The 21,401-nt window shown below is 37.6% G+C and overlaps 1 protein-coding gene across 5 annotated transcripts in view; it reads left to right on the top strand.

The window, feature by feature from the left end:
- ESRRG (estrogen related receptor gamma) overlaps positions 1–21,401 on the top strand; it is a 371,798-nt gene that overhangs the window by 229,237 nt on the left and 121,160 nt on the right. For 2 of the 5 annotated variants that reach the window (XM_086460629.1, XM_086460630.1), the window contains one exon: positions 16,788–17,203. In XM_086460629.1, coding sequence (XP_086316755.1) covers positions 16,788–17,203 — 416 coding nt within the window. Of the gene's footprint in view, positions 1–16,787; positions 17,204–21,401 lie in introns of those variants that run through there. The other 3 variants (XM_009958527.2, XM_009958525.2, XM_009958524.2) reach the window with 2 other exon arrangements.

The following is a 21,401-nucleotide window of genomic DNA, read 5'->3' as shown; positions in this document are numbered from 1 at the left end:
TTTGCACTGGCACCTGGGGCTTCAGTATCTAGCAGGATGCTGGATTCAAAATTGTATTCTGATATCACTCAAACTCATGGAGTTTGCTCAGTTTTAAAGATGTAAGTAAGGAGAAAGTAGTATCTTCTCCCTGTAGTTTTTCTCATTGCAGTGTTTGAACTTTACAGTTCATGCTCAAGGAGAGCACTGCATTCAGTTATGTTTAGATAAAAAATGGTTAATTTGTGTGTACTGATAGACAACAGAATATCTTCTACTGTCTTAATGTCCAGCTGCTTGAAGTGTTTTAAAAATATATATTAATTAGAACAGGAAAATACTTACTTCCACTGTTTACATTTCAAGGAAAGAAGCAAGCAACCCATGATACATACTTCATGTTTAGAATGCCCTTTTTTCTAGTGAAAGCTGAAGAAGCTGCTCCTTAAATGAAAAACTGATTTTTAGGACTCGATCCTGCAAAGCTTGCATGTATAAGTTATTTGATACAGGTAGTATATTTCCTGGCTAAGCACTTGGAGAAAGGGGTCAGTGGATAATAAACCCTTTCCAGTTGGCCTGGTTCACTTGCATCTTGTACAACAAATATTTAGGTTTTCCAAATATAGAAAATAATAAGATTAAGAAGTACTACAATTAATTTTCTTGTTTGGCATTTTTTTTTTGCTTCTTTGTTTTAAGTTTTCAGCATCCATTTAAAGAACCAAAGTTGCTCTGACCTATGGCCAGAATTCTTTGTTGTGTTGCATGACCTCTGAGAGTAATTTTTTTAAAAAGTATCTAAACCAGGAATGTTTTAGCAGGTAAAAGACACATGTAGGGTATGGAATTTTATGTTTGCCTCTAAATTCATAATTGTTCATCTAAATATTCTTTATTGATAGCACTTAAGCCATTCAGAGTTGTGCAGAGCTTGCAGCTTCTAATACTGATGCCTTGTAGTATTAATGTGGATACTTACAGCATTATTGATTATATGGGCTAAGTAGCAAATACTAGCATTTATGTTGCTATTTGTTAGCATTCCATAAAGCATGCTGTTTTCCTGCTTGTAGGTTAGTGAATTGTGTTGTTATATGCATTTTTCATGCGTTAGTGTTTGGGGAGGTAAAGTTAGTATTTTACTGAGGGAGTAAAGGAGACGAAAAGGCTGGCGAGATACGTGAATCCTCTTTTCCTTGGCACCCACACCTTTGTAGTTGAGAAAATTGTAGATGTTGAATAGTCGTGTTGTAAGAAGTATGTATCTGTGTTGTCTGGCAGGGTGGTTCTTCTGGCAAAAGGGTGATGTGCTATCCTATTTCTTCAGTGTTTGAATAAATACAAAAAGCCTGTATTGGTACTACTAACTCCAGGTAAAAAATAACAAATCTGGCTAAAATATTTTGGCTTTAACAACTTCAGATTTTAGTGACGTAAACAGAGATAGTCCTTCTTGTTCTTGTTTGTACTTCTTGTTGTCAGTCCCTGAATGGAAAGTAGAATGGGAGGAGCAGAGCAGAGGGAAAAGGGTTAAATGGCAGAGAGGTTAAATTTCTCCGGTGACAGATTCTCTCCAGAAAGGCATTGAGTTGCTTCAAGGATTAGTTTAGGAAAATGTGAATTGAACCCGTTTCTCTACTGTTCATATATTGTATTGCTAATGTTGCCAGTCTCTTATTTTTCAGAAAAAACAAAATTTACTTTCCAAAGTGAGTAGAGAGCACTGGGGAAATTTTTAAAAGCCAAGCAAAAAACCATGTTTTATCAGCTGTAAAACTGTTTGGAGTTTTACCCGTGTTATTTTATTGGAGATTCTTAAAATATTAGAGAAGATTATTAAAAACTATATATATTTCACTCTTATGATTGTTGCAAAACACCGGAGAAGAGTTGCCGAAATAGTTATCAGTGATCTAAGGGGAAATGTAGTTCCTCAGTTAAAACCTGTACTAACTTCTAAATGAGTCTGTTTCTGATGGAGATCTGTCATTGCAGCAATGTAGTTCCTACAGTAAGAATCTTGCATCCTATCAGCTAGTCTTAAACATTTTCTTTTGGAAAAACCTCACCATATGAGCTGGGAGTCCAGGAGGATGTGTGAGCAGTCCCTCTTCAGAAAAAAACGCGCTCAATCTGTTTCAGACGAGTTCCCCGAAAGATGGGTTAAATCAACTGATTGAGCTGATTTTCTCTCTTGAGGTGATATTTTATTTATATGATAAAATGCTTGGAAAGTGATTAATTTGTCAGGGGAACATCTTGTTACTGTAAATTTGCCGAATGTGTAATAAAATTGCCATAACACAGATGGGAAAATGAAGATCTTTTCAAATGAAATAACTGAGCAGTCTGCCTGTATTTTCAGCACTTAAAATTAACTTAGTTAAATTTCTTTGTCATTTTTGCCCCTGGAAGAATGCAGGCTGGGGAAGATTTGTGGCAAATGTGTGGTGTGGGTTTGTATGCGTGGTGGGTGGAGGGGACAGGAATGGACTATGTAGTTTTCCTTCTGTGTCAGAAGGGACTGATAAATTTATTAAATTTCTGCCAGTGTTCCCTTATTGAATTCGTAAAAATTAAAATGTACAGGTTGGATAGTACTTCCGAGTAGCAGAGAATGTAAGAATAGGGGAACCTTTGTGGGCAAATACCTCAAGTCAGTAAGATGTACGTGAAGTAATGCTTTTGTGCTAGTTTGTGCAGGATTGCTTTCGCATGACAGCTAAATAGTGTAATACACCTTTTAGTCTTTATAGCAATCTCTTATTGTATGGAATATAACTTAGATTATATAGGACTATACTTGAAAAGTCAAAGGAAGGAATACCTTCCCTGTCTGAGTTGCAGTGTGTAACAAGTGAAAATAGCATTAGTGAAGGAACAGTGCCTTTTATTCATACATTTCACTACTGCCTGTCCATCTGTCCACTGGAATGAGCCACTTATCATGCTTCTGTGTTTTCCCTTTCAACTTAAAGAATTATGAAAGGGAAATTCAATTTTTTTGTGTCCTTCTATGACAGGTAGACTGGAGACTGTGGTCATTTGGATTAAAAACATATCCATCACCTCAAGCTGACAGGTTATTATTATGTCTTCTTTGAATATATGAATTTTATCCCTACATGTTGGAAGTCTAAGAATGGGAACTTTGTATATAAATAATTATCCTAGTAGTGATGTACTGTATACTGTTACCGTATTTTTTCACTTCTACAGCATTCTTGGCCTTATCACCCATAACATAAATCTTAGGCTCTCATATTTAATACAACCTGTAGGATAACCATGCCCGTATAATGTACAGTCAGCCAATCCCACGTCATCATTTGGCTATTGTTATTTGTTGTCCTAAGATGGATGTTTCAGCTGATGTCCCATTTTGGATTTGACAGTATGTTTGATGCAGCCATCCAGGGGCAGATGAGAGTGGCCTTCTTTAGGTGTTCATGGTGATCTCCACAAACACCCTCAGTTTACTGAGCTTCCAACTACGGGCAATTAAAGTTTTGAGCATATTAGTGTTATCTTGGTTGCTCATAATTTATTTTTACAACTCCAGGCTATTCAGTCTGTGAAGCAATGGTAATAGAAAGACTCAGTTGCTGTCAATCAGACCATCTACTGTATAAAGCAGCAGTGAAGGAGTGGAGCATATTTGGTGTATATTCTAGGCAGAAGCTTGATGAAATGCAGGTGGATTTTTATTCCAGACCTAAGTCCTATCATGATAAAAAAATGTAAAGCCTAGTCGCTAAAAATTATGACTTAATCCTCTCCCATTAACTGATGAGGTTTGCCGAGCAGCCTGAACTTGCGCTGAAACTAGCGAGGCATGAAACTTCTCGGACTCAAACGTATGTTAATTTCCTTTCATGGTGGAATGCAGTGCTCTCTTCAGGCCAGTCTTTCTTTGATTGCTTGCCCAAGGATGGTGGACTTAAGCAAAACTTTTAGATCTACAAGAAATAAATACTCGATCCAGACTTTTTACTGTTGAAATAATCGAAGCAAGCCTGTCATTAAAATACAGCTGAAATTTGCAGTGTGCAATGTGGAGTAATTAATGCTGATCTGTTCATGTAAAGCTTTTCTTGGACAAGTCTCAGTGACTTGTTACAGAAGAGATGAGCACAGGTTCAGCATGTAATAATTGCAGCTTATTGATACAATTGCTTTATAATTGCAAGTAGCAACATCCTTGTTATGAATGTAATAATTGGGCTGGTCTAAAAAAATGGTCTAAAGTAACAAATGTGTATTTGTTACTTTAGACAATTTTTGTGGAATATGCTGAATTTCCTTCTTTTCTCCCTGTGACTCCCACCAAAACAGAATGCGAAAGGTAAAAGAGTAGAAACCATATCAGGACTTTGTGAAAAGCTCATACTGCAAACTTGCAGGAGTCATGCAAACATTTTAAAAGTGAAAGGCACTACTTCCTGACCTTTGCTGCTTATATCCAGGGGCAAATCTCTGACATGTAAACCCAGTGGCATGAATACGTTTGAATTACACATAGTAATATGTGAAGAACAAGGAGCTGTGAAAAGCCAAAGGTTTATTTATTTACTTGTAAAAATCTGTAATCGCACATTAAAATCCAAGACAGACGAGAAAAGACTTAAGCTGCATAGGTTTCACTTCTATAAGTTCTCTGATTTATCTCAGCATGTGATGAATGTGAACATCAGTACCATACCCAAGTAACATACTCAACTATTTGTTTTGCCTATTTTTAATTTCCAGCAATTCCAGAATCAAGACAGATAAAGAAAGAGTAAGAATTCAAAGGAAGAGGTTCTTTTTTGTTACAGTTTTCACTTACAAATGTTAAGGGACTTTATAGTGTAGAAGTAGAAATGTTCTGCATTAACAGCCGGGGCTTACATCACCCAAATGCTTTAGTGTAAGAAAAAAAAAAAAAAAAAAAAAAAATATATATATATAGACTACTCTGCTCTCAGAGTCCTTCAATGTCAGTGAGGTTTTCTTTGGGTGCAGTAGGTTATGGTAATCCACTCGCATATTGGAGTATCAGGACCTTAGACCCTATGAAATCACTGGCTGGGTTGGGGAATAACACCATTAGCTAGTATAAATTTGCAGAGCTTCAGAGTTGCTGGGTCTATTCCCTTGTACCCAAGGTTTTGACCCACAATGAATGGCAGATGTGTTGTATTTGGAACAAATTTGATTTTGTTTTTTTAACCTACATTTCTCATTAAAATAACAAACCCAACACTCTTTATAAAATTACCCAGATGATTTATGCAATTTGTGAATCGAGCAGTGATGCTGGAGGAGGAGACTTCTTCAGAATTCATGTTCATCTTTGAAACTGACATCTCTGTTCATTGATGTTTAACAGCAGAAAAAAAATTGTAATTATTTTTTTTCCAGGAATTTGGTTTTGCATTACTCTTTCATATAATGAAGACCCGCACTCCTTTTTGCATTTTGTGTAATATTACTGTTCTATCAAAGTATTTATTGCCCTGGTATTGTCTGCCTCTTCCATTTCAAATCTTAGAAAAAAAAAATAAATAGATGAAAACCTTGGGCTATTCACAGCTACTCATTGCTCACACTTTACCCTGTGTGCTCGCTAAAGCCATTCTTGCCATAGGCTTTATTTTGGGGAAGGCTATACAGAAAGCAATCAGGATTACTTTAACAGAAAGATAAAACATTTTAATGTAGGAATAAGAAAAGTTTCACATTTAGAAAAAGCTATATATTTAACAAAAGGTCCCATTGCTGGAAGTTCAAGGCAAATTCCCGTCTTAGAAATAAGTATTTCAGGCTTCCAAGGCATGTTTTCATCAAAGCCATGGCAAAACAAAAAAAAAAAAAAAAAAGAAAAGGAAATAAGGCAAAATATTTGGCTTCCCCAGGACCTCCATTCTGTTCTATGCCATGTTGTTGGCCCGCTGGACAGCACTAGGCAACTCTTCGCCTTTCTGTGTCTTGTTTTGCCCATCTGTAAGAGGGAGATAGTGGTACTCCCTGGAAATGCAGTTTAAGATCCATGTTAAAATTGGTAAGATGAGCATTATTAATATATGGTACCATACTTTTATTAGTAGTAATATTTGTCTAGGTCTTTTTTTTTTTTTTGCTTTTAATGTTGATTTCAGGAGGACCTGGTCAAGGAGCTCTGTGTAGGAACCAAGAAGAAAGCCGAGCCACCCCTAGACCCGGTAGATGAGGGACTGCCTGTCTGAAAACACTTAGCCACAGGAAAGGCCTGGTCCTTTGCTTTGTTTCCAAGACCCACAAATGTGGTTGGGATTTTTGTCATCATCAAACAGCTAAGAGTAAGACCGTGGCACTCAGGAATCTCTTTTAAACCACTTTCGATTTTTGCCCCTACCTTTTTGGTTTCTTATGGACATTTGCATTTCATAATTTGAAAGAAATATTTTCTCCCTCATAGAATCTTACATTTCACTCCTTTTTTCCTTAGCAAAAATACAGTTTCAGGCTTTCGATATGAGACCGTGACAAAGTGATTTTATAGCCAGTACTGAAAGTGACTAGACTTGACAACAATTGTATTTTATGACAACCTCTGCTTTCATGTCCACAGCCTACTTTCCTATCATCAGCGGTGATTTTTTAAAAAAATTTTTTTTTTGGCCTTTTTCTCCCCTTCTTTTCCTCTTCCCTCCTCCCCCATGACTTTTTTTCAGATGTGAGCAATTCTGTATCTCTGCACTGACTGGAAACAAATCCTTTTACCGGGAGTGCATTTTAATGGGCAGCATGCTTCACGTAAATCACCAGAACCTTAACTATATAATATTCAATTTTTTACCAACCCAGAACCAAAGCTTTTTCTTGAGAGCGATGTTCATAAGAGTAGTGGAAGAATTAGTATTACAGAACTAAACCAGATTAGGAGGGTATGTGAATTAGATTTGGTAACAGATGGTGCCATGGAAATTAAAGGTGCTTTGCGAATGGAAGCGACAGCAGCTTGCCTCTTTTCCTCTCCTGTCTCTCTCTTTCATGCGCTTGATAGACGGGTATAAATCACAACAATCCCGTCTTGACAGCCAATTTCGAGAATTTGATCTGGTTAAAGACATGGCTTTCCTGCTCCACTCACTGAAACCGGCTGCTATTTTATTTTTATACAGCACCTTGTCATATTTAGGAAAGTGGAGTCACCTGCCTCCCTTTAATGAAATTTTCTTTAATTACAGTTTTAGCTCTTTAGTGTTAATTACTTTTCCATTCAGCCTGAGTTCTTAGGCTGTCTCATAGGAATGTGTTTCTCTCCCCCACCCCACCTCCCTGCACTATTCACGCATATGCTTTCATTTTTCTAAAGATGGTTTTCGTTGTTGGAAGTTGTTGTCAGATCCATTATAATTAGATCCTAATTATCAAAATCATCATTATTGTGTAGGAAGAGGAAGCATTGCAAACAACTGTTAAAGTTACAGGATCTTGTTTGACAGGGGAGAAACCTGTCAGGATATACATGAATAATAAACAAGCAAACAAAAAGCCCTACTAAAAACTCTTATCTGAGAAGCATATAAAGATCTGGATAGCAAACTCTCTCCTTGGAAGGAAAATCCACCCAGGTTATCTCTCCATACCTATTCCTCCAGCCTTTAATCTCACATTTTCCGGAAAAGATCAGAATAAAATTCCTCTGCTTCAGTTTGGTTATGTAAATACTCATCTTTGCACCTCTCATCCAGGTGTCCAGATAGAAAAATCACTTTTCTGATGTGTGTCAGGATCGGCTTATAGGTGCCTTAATACAGTTACTTTCTTTGCGTTTAAAGAAGCAAGTATGAGTGAAGAGACTGCTGTGATGCATGGAGGTGTGGAGATGCTTCTGCTGTACACTGAAAGTCCTCAGAGTGAAAGAGAAAAATAATGGACTATATCTAAAAAAAATAAAATAAAAAAACCCCTTTCAAAGTAAGAGAAGATCCTTAGAGCTGGCAACTAACAGTTGGTAGAAATAAAGCTTCCTACTGGCAGTCAAATCAAATGTAGTAACAACTCAACGACTCCCTGCTGCTAGCTGACAGCATGGTGTAACACACTGGGACAAACATTCACTTAAACACTGATTGCAGGAAAACGTCATTTTCCAACTCACCAAGTAGCTTTTTGGTTGCTTGTGCGTGCGCGCATGTATGTGTAGGGGGGATTTAAAACCGGTGGCGTGTGGCTGGGAGGACAGGACGCACTCAGGAGCCAGCTGAGGGAGGGGGTGGGAGAAGGATCACTTGCTTTGTAAGTTTTAGTCCTGAGTCTTTTAAGACGCTCACTCCCTGATACTATTTCTGGTATGTTCTTTCTAATCGCTTCTCCAATTTAACAGAACTTGGCTGGCAAATTATAATTCTTCTGTTATAAATCGGCAGAAACTCAGCGAGGGATCTGGGTGGGGAGACAGGTATGCAATGTGCACACACCTACACTCTGCCTTTCAGCGATGGAAGGAACTCACTGCTAGAAATTGCGAAAAATCTGATAATGGAAACTTTGTCTTGAGACTGAAGACATTTTTTTTTGGTCGTCTTTTTCCTTTTGGAAAGTGATGAATGACAGCTATGTCTCTCTGATCTGTAGTACTGGCTTTCTGACTGGTGCAAGTAACTGCTTTTGATGCTGTAATCATTTCAAAATAATCCCTCTTTAGAAAGCCTGTTATGTTCTTGAATAAATCTTTACTTATTTTTGTAGTTTTGTATTTTTCTCCCTTGGAGTATCTGAATGTAGCATTTTCTTTTCTTTTGCTATTTTGGTTGATTTCTCTTAATAAGAAGGAACCTCACAATTAATAATGAGACAACTCGTTGACACTTTACCATGTCCTTCGGGAGCCAGAGACATCAGGTGGAGTCCACCTGATACCACTGGAGTATAACTGCAAGTAAAATGATGTTCCATTACAGAAAAACACCTGACTTCTTAAACAGAGTTTTTCCTGTCTTCCAACATGTGACGTGAATAAAAAGTGTTAGCCTGCAGTTTGAAAAAAGAGTAGTAAAATCTTACTCTTCCTGATCAATGTACTGATTTTCATACAATGAGGCTTGGCCATCATTCTAGTTGTCTCATCTCGGCCTTTTGGTTGAAACTGTTTGGGCATGGGAAATGTCTTTCTGTGAGTTTGTGCAGCTCTCTGCTCTTCCCTTGCTGCAGAGCTGACTTGTTTGAGGCATGTTAAGTACTGTAGCAACAAAAAAATATGTATCATTAGGCTAGAATCCAGTAAAGGAGAGAAGGTAAGTCTGTGGTATTCAAATGATACGATTGTAACTTCAAACAACAGCCATGTTCTAAAAATATTGGAAACACAGGAGGAAAAGAGAAGCTTAAAATTTAGTAGGTATATGAAGTATTTGCTGAGGTTTAAGTTGTATCAGAACAATAATATATACACAAAATACAAAATCATATGTCTCTCTTATGTATAACTTTCAGGCATTCCAGAATGATTTTGATTTAAAGTGCCATCTACATCTTGTATTGCCTTCTTTTCAGTATTTGCTTTTTTTTTTTTTTTTTTTTTAGTATTTGCAAACTGAATCATCAGAGCATACAAAGAAATATCTTTTTTCTACTTGAAATACATGACATCTGAAGAAGCGAGCAAGTCTTTTCTGCAGGAAGCTTTGTATGGTGATGGCCTGCTAGCAGTAGTGCATAACACAGCTAGTAGGATATTTGTTGTATACACACATACAAAAATAAAGGTCAGTTTTGTGATTTTTATGTCGGCTTTATTTTTTGCCTTTCAGTTGGAGGTTTTTTGTTTGTTTTTGTAAGTGTGTTGCCATGATGTGTATTGGATGCATTGGGCAACTGTGTCACTGAGGGCTGGCACCTCTTCAGATCTCTGGTGTCTTGGTTCAAAGGTGCAAGGTCTTTTTGTATTTTTCCCTGTTTACTTTTTTTTTTTCCCAAAAGAGTACCTGATGTAAAGGATAATAATTTTGCAGTCTGAAAAGATTTACATTCTGTTGGCTATAAGTGCTTCAGCTTTTAAATTCGGAAGAGTAATGTTATAGTCTGTCAAACCATGGGATCTGTATGCTGCAGAGCTTGTGCGTGTCTACGGATACATTTAATTAAACCAGCATTAGTGCATCTATACAGACTTGTTAAAACACTTAGTTTGTCTCAATAATATTGATTAAATAGCAGTAGTTTGTTTAATCTAAGTGTATTTTTGCTATTACTACATTACTTCCAAGTAATCAGGGTAATAGTCATCATCAGTGAAATATCACGTTAGTTATGAAGTAATACCATAAGAATTGATTTAGACTTGGCAGGAAAGGAAGGCTTTCTGTCATATAGTGCCAAAGCCCGATTTGGATTATTAGAATGAGAGTTTTAAACATAATTTCTGTTCATATAAACAGGGTGTATTTTATAGGCTTATCGGTTATTCCATACTCTGAGTATCCATTATATCAAGGAACACCTCAGACAGTTAATTATGCAAAACATCATGTAAGTAATTACACAGTATTATTATGCATTTAACAGTTTTATTGATTTGCCAGTTGCTCACTTACAGTATTTAGAGCCATAAACAAGAGATGCTCACCCTCAGTTGAAATAGGTCCAAGGAAATGAGCTAAAGATAAATGACTCTAGTATGCATTGTTGCATCAGATGTAATCCTTAGACGTAGAAGCTGTCAACAGTGATAATTTGCAACACATTGGGGTATCTCAGGATCATTTCCTTCTTGTTAACAAAGTTTATCAACCAGGAAGCATGGGGAATCAACCTGAAATAGAAAGGGAAGCAATAATAAATATTTATATATGTGAGGGGGTGATGAGGTTAGATAATACACCCTCATTTTGGAGGGTCTGCAGTAGCTGCAAGTCAGCCACTTCAAACATTTGCTTTTTTAAAAGCAGCACAGAAAACTAAGTGCAGCCTCTCAGATTAGGTGCAAATGTGAAGGGCCTCACTCAGATAATGGCTTGTTTTGTTAAACTAAAAATGACCACACAGTAGCGTAGTTTTCCACTGCCTTGTGTGTAGGAGGTGCTTTAGCAGAGCTTGGTAGATTGCATACAGAGCAATAATAACTGTTTGGGAAGCTGGATCCTCTGTCAGCAATCATCAGCTAACTCGGGCCACTGCTGGTAACAACATGATGGCTTCAAGCATTGCTGCTTCTGTTCCGGCTGCTAGTGGCTATGACAGCTGCTCTGGAAGAAGTCATTGGCTTGCTTTGCTTTCCCTTACCAAGATGAAGTGGTGAAGGTTTCAAGAAAACATGAAAGAAGAGATGATAAAAAAACAGTGAAACATTCAACGTTTGCTAAGAAAAAAACAAAACACAAACCCAAACAAAAAAACCCACCACAGCAGTTCTGTTTTGCACAGGGTACTCTTTACTACATGGTTGTATATGTGTGCTCATTAATAAAGACCTAATGCATAATAACAGTTTTATTTGTGTGTGCATGGGATAAGATTAGCAATACTTCACAATTAATGATCTCATCTACTAGGTTAACCAAGCAGGCCTTACCATATTTCTTATTAAAAGAAATCCTTTCTTTTCCTTCTCCCAACTAAGCCAGTGCACCTTAATGCAATGATGATATGTTAGAGCCAGCAGTTGTCAAAGCATCGTATTACTGTGATGCCATAATGACACCCTGTCTCTGTAAAGTAGTCATGTTTTCTCAAATCACACGTTGCACCGTTGATTTCTGACATGACACTTCATTCAGTCACTTTCCTTTTCTTCAGCATCTCCATTCTCTGACAATAGCAGCTGGTGCCCATTTTCCTACTAAGTGATTCACATTTTGCCACTTTACTAGAGTGCAATTAGCTGAAGCAGAAAAAAATGTTCAATGTAAAGCAGCTCAGCTGAAATTGTTACTCAGCTCCTCAGCAGGGCCCGGTGAAAGTCTCGAGGTGTTGTCGTGGGCATTGGTGCAAGAAGCAACATTTTCATTTCTTTCCACGCGAACATTTTTTCCCCTCTTACATTCACAGAAGCAGAGTATGGGAAATCACTGGAACATGCTGTGCTGTTTTCTGTCTACTGATTTTGGTATAGACCTGTGAAATGACACCGAAAGTAAGCACAGTATTTGAGAGGAAATGTGGTCTTTACAGTGAAAGCGAGGAGCTGGCTTCATTCCTGACTCTGCTACAGACTTACTCTGTCACCTAGGCCAAGACTTTCTTTCATGCATTGGTTTTCGTAGTTAAAGTGTGAAGATAACAAGTTAAGGCCTTTTTGGTCAACATCCATGTCAGTTAGAGGAATTTTATTGGAGGAGAATCAGATGGATTGCACTGTTAGCGTAAAAAGTACCTAGATGTGCATAATAACACCTGCCTTGCTGATGCTCCCGCGCAGTAGCTGTCATTAAAAGTGTCAACTGCTAACAACCTATTCTGACATTTATGGAAATAAGGTAATTCTCTCTTCAAGAAAAGAAAAACTTCATGTGCAGGTAAAAGTGGACTTTTGTGTTGGTCTATAATAAAGGTGCTCACTCTAATTGTTGTGACTATTTATTACTGTCACGGAAACCACTAGGACAGCTCTGAAGTAGCTAACAATGCCGTAAGCAGAGATTTTCCTACTTGAAAAGCAAGCATGAAATGTGTTTGCTGATTATGAAGTATTGGCTTGATGTTTTGGTGTCCTTTAGGTATTGGTAATAGGAAAGATGAGGAAAAAGTAACTTTCTGAACCAGTTGTATGTATGGATGGAATATAAAGAGCTGCCGATGGCTCGAATGGGAAGGCTTTCTTTTTAAGGCTGTATGTGGTAATCAGATGCAGTTAATTTTTGCACTCCACTTGTATATTGATACTGATTTAGCCAGCGTCAGCACTGTCAATATCATTAGTAATGTGGCAGGTAGATGGAAATATGAATGTGATTGCATTAATAAATTCTTAATATATTCAACCTTTCATAAGCACATAGCATTACAATTTATTCACTATTGTTTAAGACCATTTTAGTGCAGGAGTTGCATATCGAAGTGCTCTATCGTTGTACCTTTCTGACAGCAGTGACTGGCTTCAGGCCTTAAATGAAGAAGTTGTGCAGTAAATTTAGTAGAGATGTGGAGAGTCGTGCTGTATATTGTATATTACTCAAGGCTTGCAGCGCCCTTTGAAGTTTCTCTTGTGTACAGGCATGGAAATGCTTCTAGAGCCAATTAGTTACTTTCCCTGAAGTTCCTGAAAGGAAAGTTTACCCGAGAGCCACCAATTGTTAGAAAACATACCTGAGAACAGCCCGCCACAAATGGAGCTGCCATTTATTTGACTTAAAATCTAGTAAAGAAAAAAAACAAACTCACCAAGGCTTTAAAATAAATACTGTACGTTTTTATATGACACATGTTATTTCTATTCATAAACCTTAACTAAATTTAGATTTTTATTAATCCAATGTGACCTAAAAATTTTGCATTAACAGCACAATGTGGAATTGGGCTTATTCTCTTTGAATGCAGATAAAGCCATCATCTTGAAAATAGCTCTTTCTGACAAAAAGGTGTTCTTTTGAAATAAAGTCTTATTCAGTACATTCCTCTTAGAGTTAATGTGAATTTTAGTGCCTCTAATTTTAGATTGAAGTGAGGTCTAGAATAAAACCCACCAGCTGACAATTGAATTTATAGATAGTTGTGAATATTTCAGGCTTGAATAATAGAGCTGTAGAATTTCAGACACAGAGAGGAAGAGAGAATTAAGCTCCAACTGTAGTTTTAGACTATAATGCAATGGTGTCTAGGAATTCTTCAGTTTAACGAGCTAAGTAGTAATTAGGAGGGAACTGAGGGAGGGATTTTACAGAGATCTAGCTTAGGCATTATTCCAAATGTTCAGCATGATAATTTGATGGTGGTCCCACCTGCCATCCATATAAGACGGCTCTTGAATTACTCAGATATGGTACAGTAACGAAGGAGTGAAAGCAGTAGGTGGCTGTGGCCTACCACAGCTAGTATCCAGCCTTGTCTCTGGTTCACCTTCAGGGGATTGAGAAAGTTTTTGTTCTCAAGTCAGGTGCTGTTGTTTTTGCTTTTCCTTGCAATGGTTAATGTTTTAACTGCACTTGTGCTTTGCCAGCATGCACCAATCCAGTCTATACTGTTTAAGCTGTAGCCAAAAGCAGCTCTATCTTGGTTAGTACCAGAAACTGCTACTTCAGAAGCATCAGCAGACTGGCTTTGGTCTAAGCAACACTGGTTGATCGGATTTTAATGCTTGTAGAGCTGAGATTACATTTTGGTTCTGACTGCTTGGAGTGGGACATATCCACTTTTGCACTGTCGAAAACAACATGCATTTGGACAACTAATTAATTGTAAATGTTTTTTCCGGGAAGGGAAGGGTGACATTTGAGCTCGTTATTGCACAAATTAGAAAAAAAAAAAAAAATAGCAGTGGGAGTCTTAGACAAGAACATGCCATCAAGCTGGTTGTGGCAGACTGTAGGCACTGACTCCTGTTGCTGTATTTTGAGACTTTATATGTGGAGTCTCAGCAGAAGGGAGATGAAAAGACCAAGTACCTATTTAGTCAATAAAAGGACCTTAGTGTATAGAAAAATAATGCAAAAAAAAAAAAGGTTGGAAGAATGTGGAAGTTAATTGAGATTTTTAATGATAGCTGTATAAAATTCAGTGTTGAAGAAAGAGGAGAGACAGAGAGACACCATGTTTTAGTACCCTAATAACTTCTAACTCTACTCTAAGATTGTAATATATGTGAGAGCGGTCCAGTAATTATAAGGTAATAAGTGGAGTGGTGGTGTAAGTGCTCTAAATTAAAAGGAATTTGCAGAGCTGCTGTAAGTCAGTGCCGACCCGCTTTCTTTCAAATGTTGACTTGAGAAAAGTGCTTAGCCCAGAGTGCAAGTAGAGAGACAAGAGAGAGCTATCTATTAATTACAGCACTCATTAACAGTGACGGCTACAAGGCAGCAGATGCAGAAGAAAAGGCACATGCTACTGCAGGCTGGCAAGGGGATTTCCCCCCCTCCAGTTCTTGAGGAAAGGACAACACAAGCAGGTGGTCCAATGTAATAAGATATTTTCACGGCTTTAACCTTCCCATTTCCTTGGTTTATTTGCTGACACCAGATAGCTTGGTCCTTCCACCTCCCCAAATAATTACTGATTTTAAGTTTGGAGGGTAACATTTCTGCACATTGATCTGGCTGTTTTCCAAATTCATGTGTCATTTGTTTTCAATAGAATTTTTACAGTAAAATTCACAACAATTGAGAGATCCTACATAAGGACCTATGGGCACTGATTTTAGGGTAAATCTCATCCTTAGCGATATCTTTAATGAAGGGTCAGCTTTGGTCTCAGTTACCCTCATTGGAAAGGAAGCCATCTCTCTGGATTTATGTCTATTTTCCATTGGTGAATTTGATTCCAGATCTTGAAGTAGAAATGTATTTTATTTTATTTTATTTTATTTTTAAACACAAAAAGGTGAAAAAGTGAAGACAAGATCTCAAAAACGATTTTAGAAAGTTAAGTCAAGTCAGTCATATTGTTTGGACTCAGGCATTTGCTTTGAAAACATGAATCTATAGCTCCAGGTGGGTGGCCTTATGGGATAGTTGCTTTTCTGCTGATAGTGTTTCTAGAGAAATGCTCATAACTGTCATCTGTACTTTGGCAGCTACTGAAAGTACTGTCAGGAAAATGCTGGGTAGGCCATTTGCTACTGTGGTCTCATAATCACAGCTGTAGCAAATGAAGATAGTATCTGATTTGGAGCTTTTCAGTTACTATTTTTATCCCTTGTTCTGCCTAAATTATGTTTAAAAATAATAAAAAAACTTGGGGATCGAAGAGACAAAGAAGATTTTTTTTTTCCCGCTGTAGAAAGCACTAATTTATCCGATCAAATTTTATATGCTTTTATTTAAGACGCTTAATTCTGAAAACGTGAGAACTGAGAGGTAAGACAGAATCTCACCTTCTGAAAGACAAAAGTTCTATCTAAAATTTCCTTTATTTTTTAATCCAAGTATGAAACATGTAAAATGTCAGATCCTATAGAACTGCAGATATATGGGATAGTGGCATAGTTATTACTGGTTAGTCTGAGGATAATGGCTAGAAAGTAATTGCAGCCAGAGCTGATGAATCATTTCACTTAGATTTTGTGAAAATGGAGGCTGGCCTTAATTATTTGTTAGAGTTCTCGATTGATGTGCTACTCTGTTACTAAATAGCTGTATCTATAGTAAAGCAATATTAATAAAGAAAAAAAAAAAGACTGTGGGAGACTTGCTCTTCGATTCTGGGATCAGATCAATAGAGGATGGATATGTGTTTTAGTCAAGTGTCTTGACAAATATTAATTACAGAGCAGAACACTGATGTGATCAAACTTGGAAATATTTATTCCTGATAATGATGGAATTTACAGAAAGAAAGTACCAATGGAAAAAGGAAGACAGGTAATAGTCAAGTCATCTAATAGGATTATTTTAATTTTTTGACTCGCTAGATGAGAAGATCAGAATTTAGAGTTGAAGTTGACACGTAGCCTAGAGGGCAGGTGTAGGGGACAACAGATGGATTTGGTCTCTTTAAAGTTTTTGTTTACTGCCTGTCTGGAGCTTTGACAAAGCTCTGTCATGCCCGTATGCTGATTACCTTCATGTAGAACAAGAGGTATTGACTAATGAATGAATGATGTGCAGTCCCTAACCCTTGCAGAGCAGCCTTAAAGAGCACTGTCTTTAATACACAGATTGTTCTTTCTCTCTCTCTCCCCACTACAGGCTTCTCTGCAGAATGTCAAGCAAAGATCGACACATTGATTCTAGCTGTTCGTCGTACATCAAGACGGAACCGTCGAGCCCTGCCTCTCTGACGGACAGCATCAACCACCACAGCCCCGGTGGCTCCTCAGACGCCAGCGGGAGCTACAGTTCCACCATGAATGGACATCAGAACGGGCTGGACTCGCCTCCCCTCTACCCTTCGGCCCCAGGGCTTGGGGGCAACGGACCAGTCAGGAAACGGTATGATGACTGCTCCAGTACCATCGCTGAAGATTCACAGACCAAGTGTGAATATATGCTGAACTCGATGCCTAAAAGACTGTGTTTGGTGTGTGGTGACATTGCATCAGGGTACCACTATGGAGTGGCTTCCTGTGAGGCCTGTAAGGCTTTCTTCAAGAGGACAATTCAAGGTTGGTTATTCTTTGAACTTCTTTCCTTTCTTTTGCTTAAAGTGAAATAGTACAATCCTTGACTAAATCCTGTTAGGACATCAGACTGTACCTTTTCATTCTTCGTAGAGTTTGGTCCTACAGATGCCACTCATGAAAAAGCCTCTTTGGGCTTCTTTGGGAGTTCTGTCTGTTGTGTTAAACCTACTGCCACATTCGTTTTGGCTATGAAAAACAGAAGAACACTGGAGCCATCCGGTGCACATTCAAATTAGTTTTCTGTATGAGTTCCTCATGGATTCCCATAAGTGATTGTTGAGAAGAAAAACGTTTATTTTCTGAAAGTTGTCATGGGACACAACATCTCAGGGATCGTGCTTGGGTTTTGTTCCTAGTTACACTACTACCGTACTTAAAATGTTACTAGGAAACCAGTTTATTTTTGTTAAAGCACCAGTGTGTTTAAAATTGGAACAAAATGCGACGGTGTAGTCCTTTGTGCTTGTCAGGGTATTAATAACTGGACTTTCGTCCATACGATACACAGTGGCCTTAAACAGGTCCAACAAATATCTGTAAGATCACATTCTAAGGAGGGGTGAGTTGGCAGCTTCTGGTCTCTGCCCAGTACTTTGTCATAATCTGCTCTTGATACCTGTTACAAATACGCCACATATTTAGGCATAAATTAGTATGAATGGGATAATTTGCATGTCCAGTTGTTCTAGCTTCAGAACCAATGGAGGCAAAATAACTTTCTACTTTGATTTAGATATCATCCTTTCAAGTAAAATTGAAGGTGTTTTATTTAAAGAACATGAAGCCAAGCTTGGCCTGTACAGGAATATAGTGTCACATTAAATTAAATTCAAACTTCAGAGACTAAAATTAGGTTGCTAAGTCCAAATTTAAGCTCCTTGATAAAACTCTGCTTGATTTTCATAGATGTTGAGCACCTAGGATTCTCAGGAAAGACAATGCAATCTGGTGGTACACTTTTCTTTTTAAAAATGAGTTGTGATAAGGAGCATAAAGTTTGTAATTTCATATAACCTAAAATTTGAAACATTTGATCAAGATTTCTTAAATGTAGTACTTCCATATTTAATGTAAAAATTAAGAAGGAAAAATACTGAATGTTATTTTAATTTATCCATTGCTGAGGCAATGGCCATTTTATTCTTCTGTCATCTGTTTCAGTGCTGGGGGATTTGGGCCTTCTACCAGCATGAAGTACCCATTTTATGATGGCTGTACAGGCACTAGAAAGAAGCATAAGTCTCAGGTTGTTCTAGTGGAGCTGAGTGTTACAATGTTTGCAACCAGTAAACAAATATATCTGTGAAGATTCCTAGTGGCCTGGGTTCATATGTAAAATGACTGCTTATGCAAAAACAGTCTGCTCATTTCAAGTCTTTCTTTTGGAGAAAGTAAGAAAAAGAGGTAGGTGATTTCACTTGACCTTCAAGAGCATTTTCAGAAAAGCTCAAAAAATATTTCCACTGAAGCAGTTTGTATTTTGTGGTTGTGAAGGTTCAAGCTCAAACTTCAACTAGCAACTCTGTTTTTATAAATGGTATTTAATTTCTGTGCAATAGCTATCCTAGAGAACTGAATCGATGTGCAATTATCTGAGTTGTATTTTGAGCATGAAAAAATGCCACAGAATTGTTAACAGATTCAAATGTTGATTTCTGGCAGTAATAGGTAGCCTGCAATTTTACACCGCACCACACAGAAGTGAAGCATAGAAGGAAGCACAAGACAGGGACGTCATTCTCCAGATTAGCAACCTGGACTTGGCCACGCAGCTCAAGTTAGAACTGGCAGCTGTGCCAAAAGTCTCCGCACGGTAAAAGCACTAGCTGCATCAGCAGGTGACAGTGCTGTGAAGACAAAAAAAAATATGCAGTAAGGCAAAACCAAGCATTGAATGGAAAAGCAATAATGAAGAAACTAAGAATAGAAAGTATGTTACCATCATAATGTCATGGCAGCATCTTCAGTACTGGTGCTGCCTAAACTGGCACAACTACTAGGAGTTTTCAAATACCGTCCTAAATAATGGAAGCTACTTACTTTGGTGAATCAAACCATGAGTTGTGGTAGGTAACAAGAAGTGTGAAAGAAAAAGGTACTCCTCATATTTTGAATGGGCAAACTCTACTTCTATGCTTGAATGAAGAATGATTCCCCTGAGGTTTTTTGCTCCAGATGGTAGAATTTAGTCCCAGCGTTCCTACAGGTCATTCTTCTCTGTACTGTTTCAATTCTTGGTTTGTATCACATTCTTTCACTGCTTGTTTTTAAAATCAGTTGATTGCTGCATAACTCCAAATAAGAAAACAGGAAAAAGAAAAAGCCCAAGAAATTTATAAATACAGAATAGTAAACCAGACTACCTGAAGAGTCAAATATTGTATGGATAGCATGTAAGGGTAACATATCTTGATGCAAAGAATTGCTTATTTTAAATACTATGAATTTAATTGTAATGACCACTTAATTATAGATTTACTGAAAAAGAACATTTGACTTCCCAAACCTTTTTTGTTTATCACTCATCAGTTACTGAATTAGCTCAGACTTGTAGAACGTAAGTGCTACTCCTGTTGAAGTCATGGGCAGAACCATCCTAACTTCAGTGAGAGCAAGGCCAAGCTGATAAAGTTAGATTATGAAGCATATCTTGTGTTCATGTCATGCCTGATGTCCTTTCCACTAAGTCAATGGGAGTCTTTCCATTCTTTCCATTTCAAAGAAGTCTTTTGAAATCTCAGTAGGTGAAAGCCCCAGGCAGCTGTTCAGGGAGCCAGGACAGTATCTGTATACCACCAGCGTCTTACATAAGACAGAGGTGAAGTGCATCAGGGGATACCTCGTAGCCCCTTACACGAAGTGAATTTCACTCTAATGTGGAGTGTGGAGTATCCACCTGTGTTTAAGCATAATGGAGATTATCATTCCATTTCAGATGACAGCCATTTAGTCTAAAAAACATCCGTTCCTGGCTGATGGATTTCTCTTCTTCTTCCTGCCTCTTTAATCCCTGCTGATTTTCTTAAAAGTAAAGAAATTAAATGAATCCTGTCTTGAATTATAAGGAGGAGTGATTTTGGCTTTTTTGAATACAAGTTTTTAACATAGAAATACGTTTGGGGCTGTGGTAAAGAATACGTAGATTATGATAAAAATCTATAATATTAGCAAAAATTAGAAACAATAAATTACCTGGCTGAAAAACTGAAACAAAACCCACCAGAAAACTAACTCAGTATATGAAATTGATATTGTCTTAGGTCATAGTAGAATGTAATGACATTCTGCCCAATTTTGGGACATATAAGGGATGGGAGAACTGGATGTTCTCTCTGCTCAGCCTGGTACTCGCTCAGCTGCAACTCTCAGTTTGCTTCTGGGATCATTTACATGGTGGCTGATTGCAAGTGTCTCACAGAAACACACACACAGCCAAATCTCCCCCAAATTGGCTTAACATCAGGGATAGCAGAAAATAGCAGCATCTAAAAATAGTTACAGGTCCATTGATTTTTAGGGTCTCTCCGCAGTTTTTGCTGTGCACTGTATTATCTTGAAAACTCCAAGCTTTCATTAAAAGAATGAGAGAAAAAAAGAATTTTCAGTTGTCAGCTGGGTGCAGAGTCTTGTGTTCAGCACAGAGGTCTTGTACGTACTAGATATTTTGTAAATACATTTCTCATAATTTTTATTTGCTCGGTTATCATAAAGACTAGTAAGTACACATTTTGCATTAATAATTACTCAGTGCCTGTAACTTAAACATTTCTGCAAGTGGATTGAAATGGCATTGCTTTCAGTAGAAGGATGATAGGATTTACAGATTTAGACACTTTACTACTTTTTTTTTTTTTTTTTTTTTTTAGCCTCCGTCTCTCTAAAATAATGTCCTTCATCTAGGCAACTTTCTTCCTCCCTCCTTCCAGATCTTCAGGACTGTAATCTTTGGACGCTTTAAACTAGCATGAAAAGGCGGTGTGAAAAGTCTAAGTATTGACTGATATTTTGCCTTGCTGGTAAGGCTTGTTGCAAAAGTGTCAGAGCTCACTTGTTATTTCCTTGGACAGTGTTTGAATTTTCCCCATACAAGCTAAAATAGTTTGCATTCAGCAGTCCTTTAGTTCTTGGGATTTGTTTTTTTTGGCTTGTTTGTTTATTTCTTAAGAAAAATCTGTTGGAT

This window comes from Leptosomus discolor, chromosome 2 (assembly GCF_034619465.1).
Source record: "Leptosomus discolor isolate bLepDis1 chromosome 2, bLepDis1.hap2, whole genome shotgun sequence".
NCBI lineage: Eukaryota > Metazoa > Chordata > Aves > Leptosomiformes > Leptosomidae > Leptosomus > Leptosomus discolor.
Note: the sequence above shows the minus strand (reverse complement) of the source record. Positions and strands in the feature narration are given on the sequence as shown.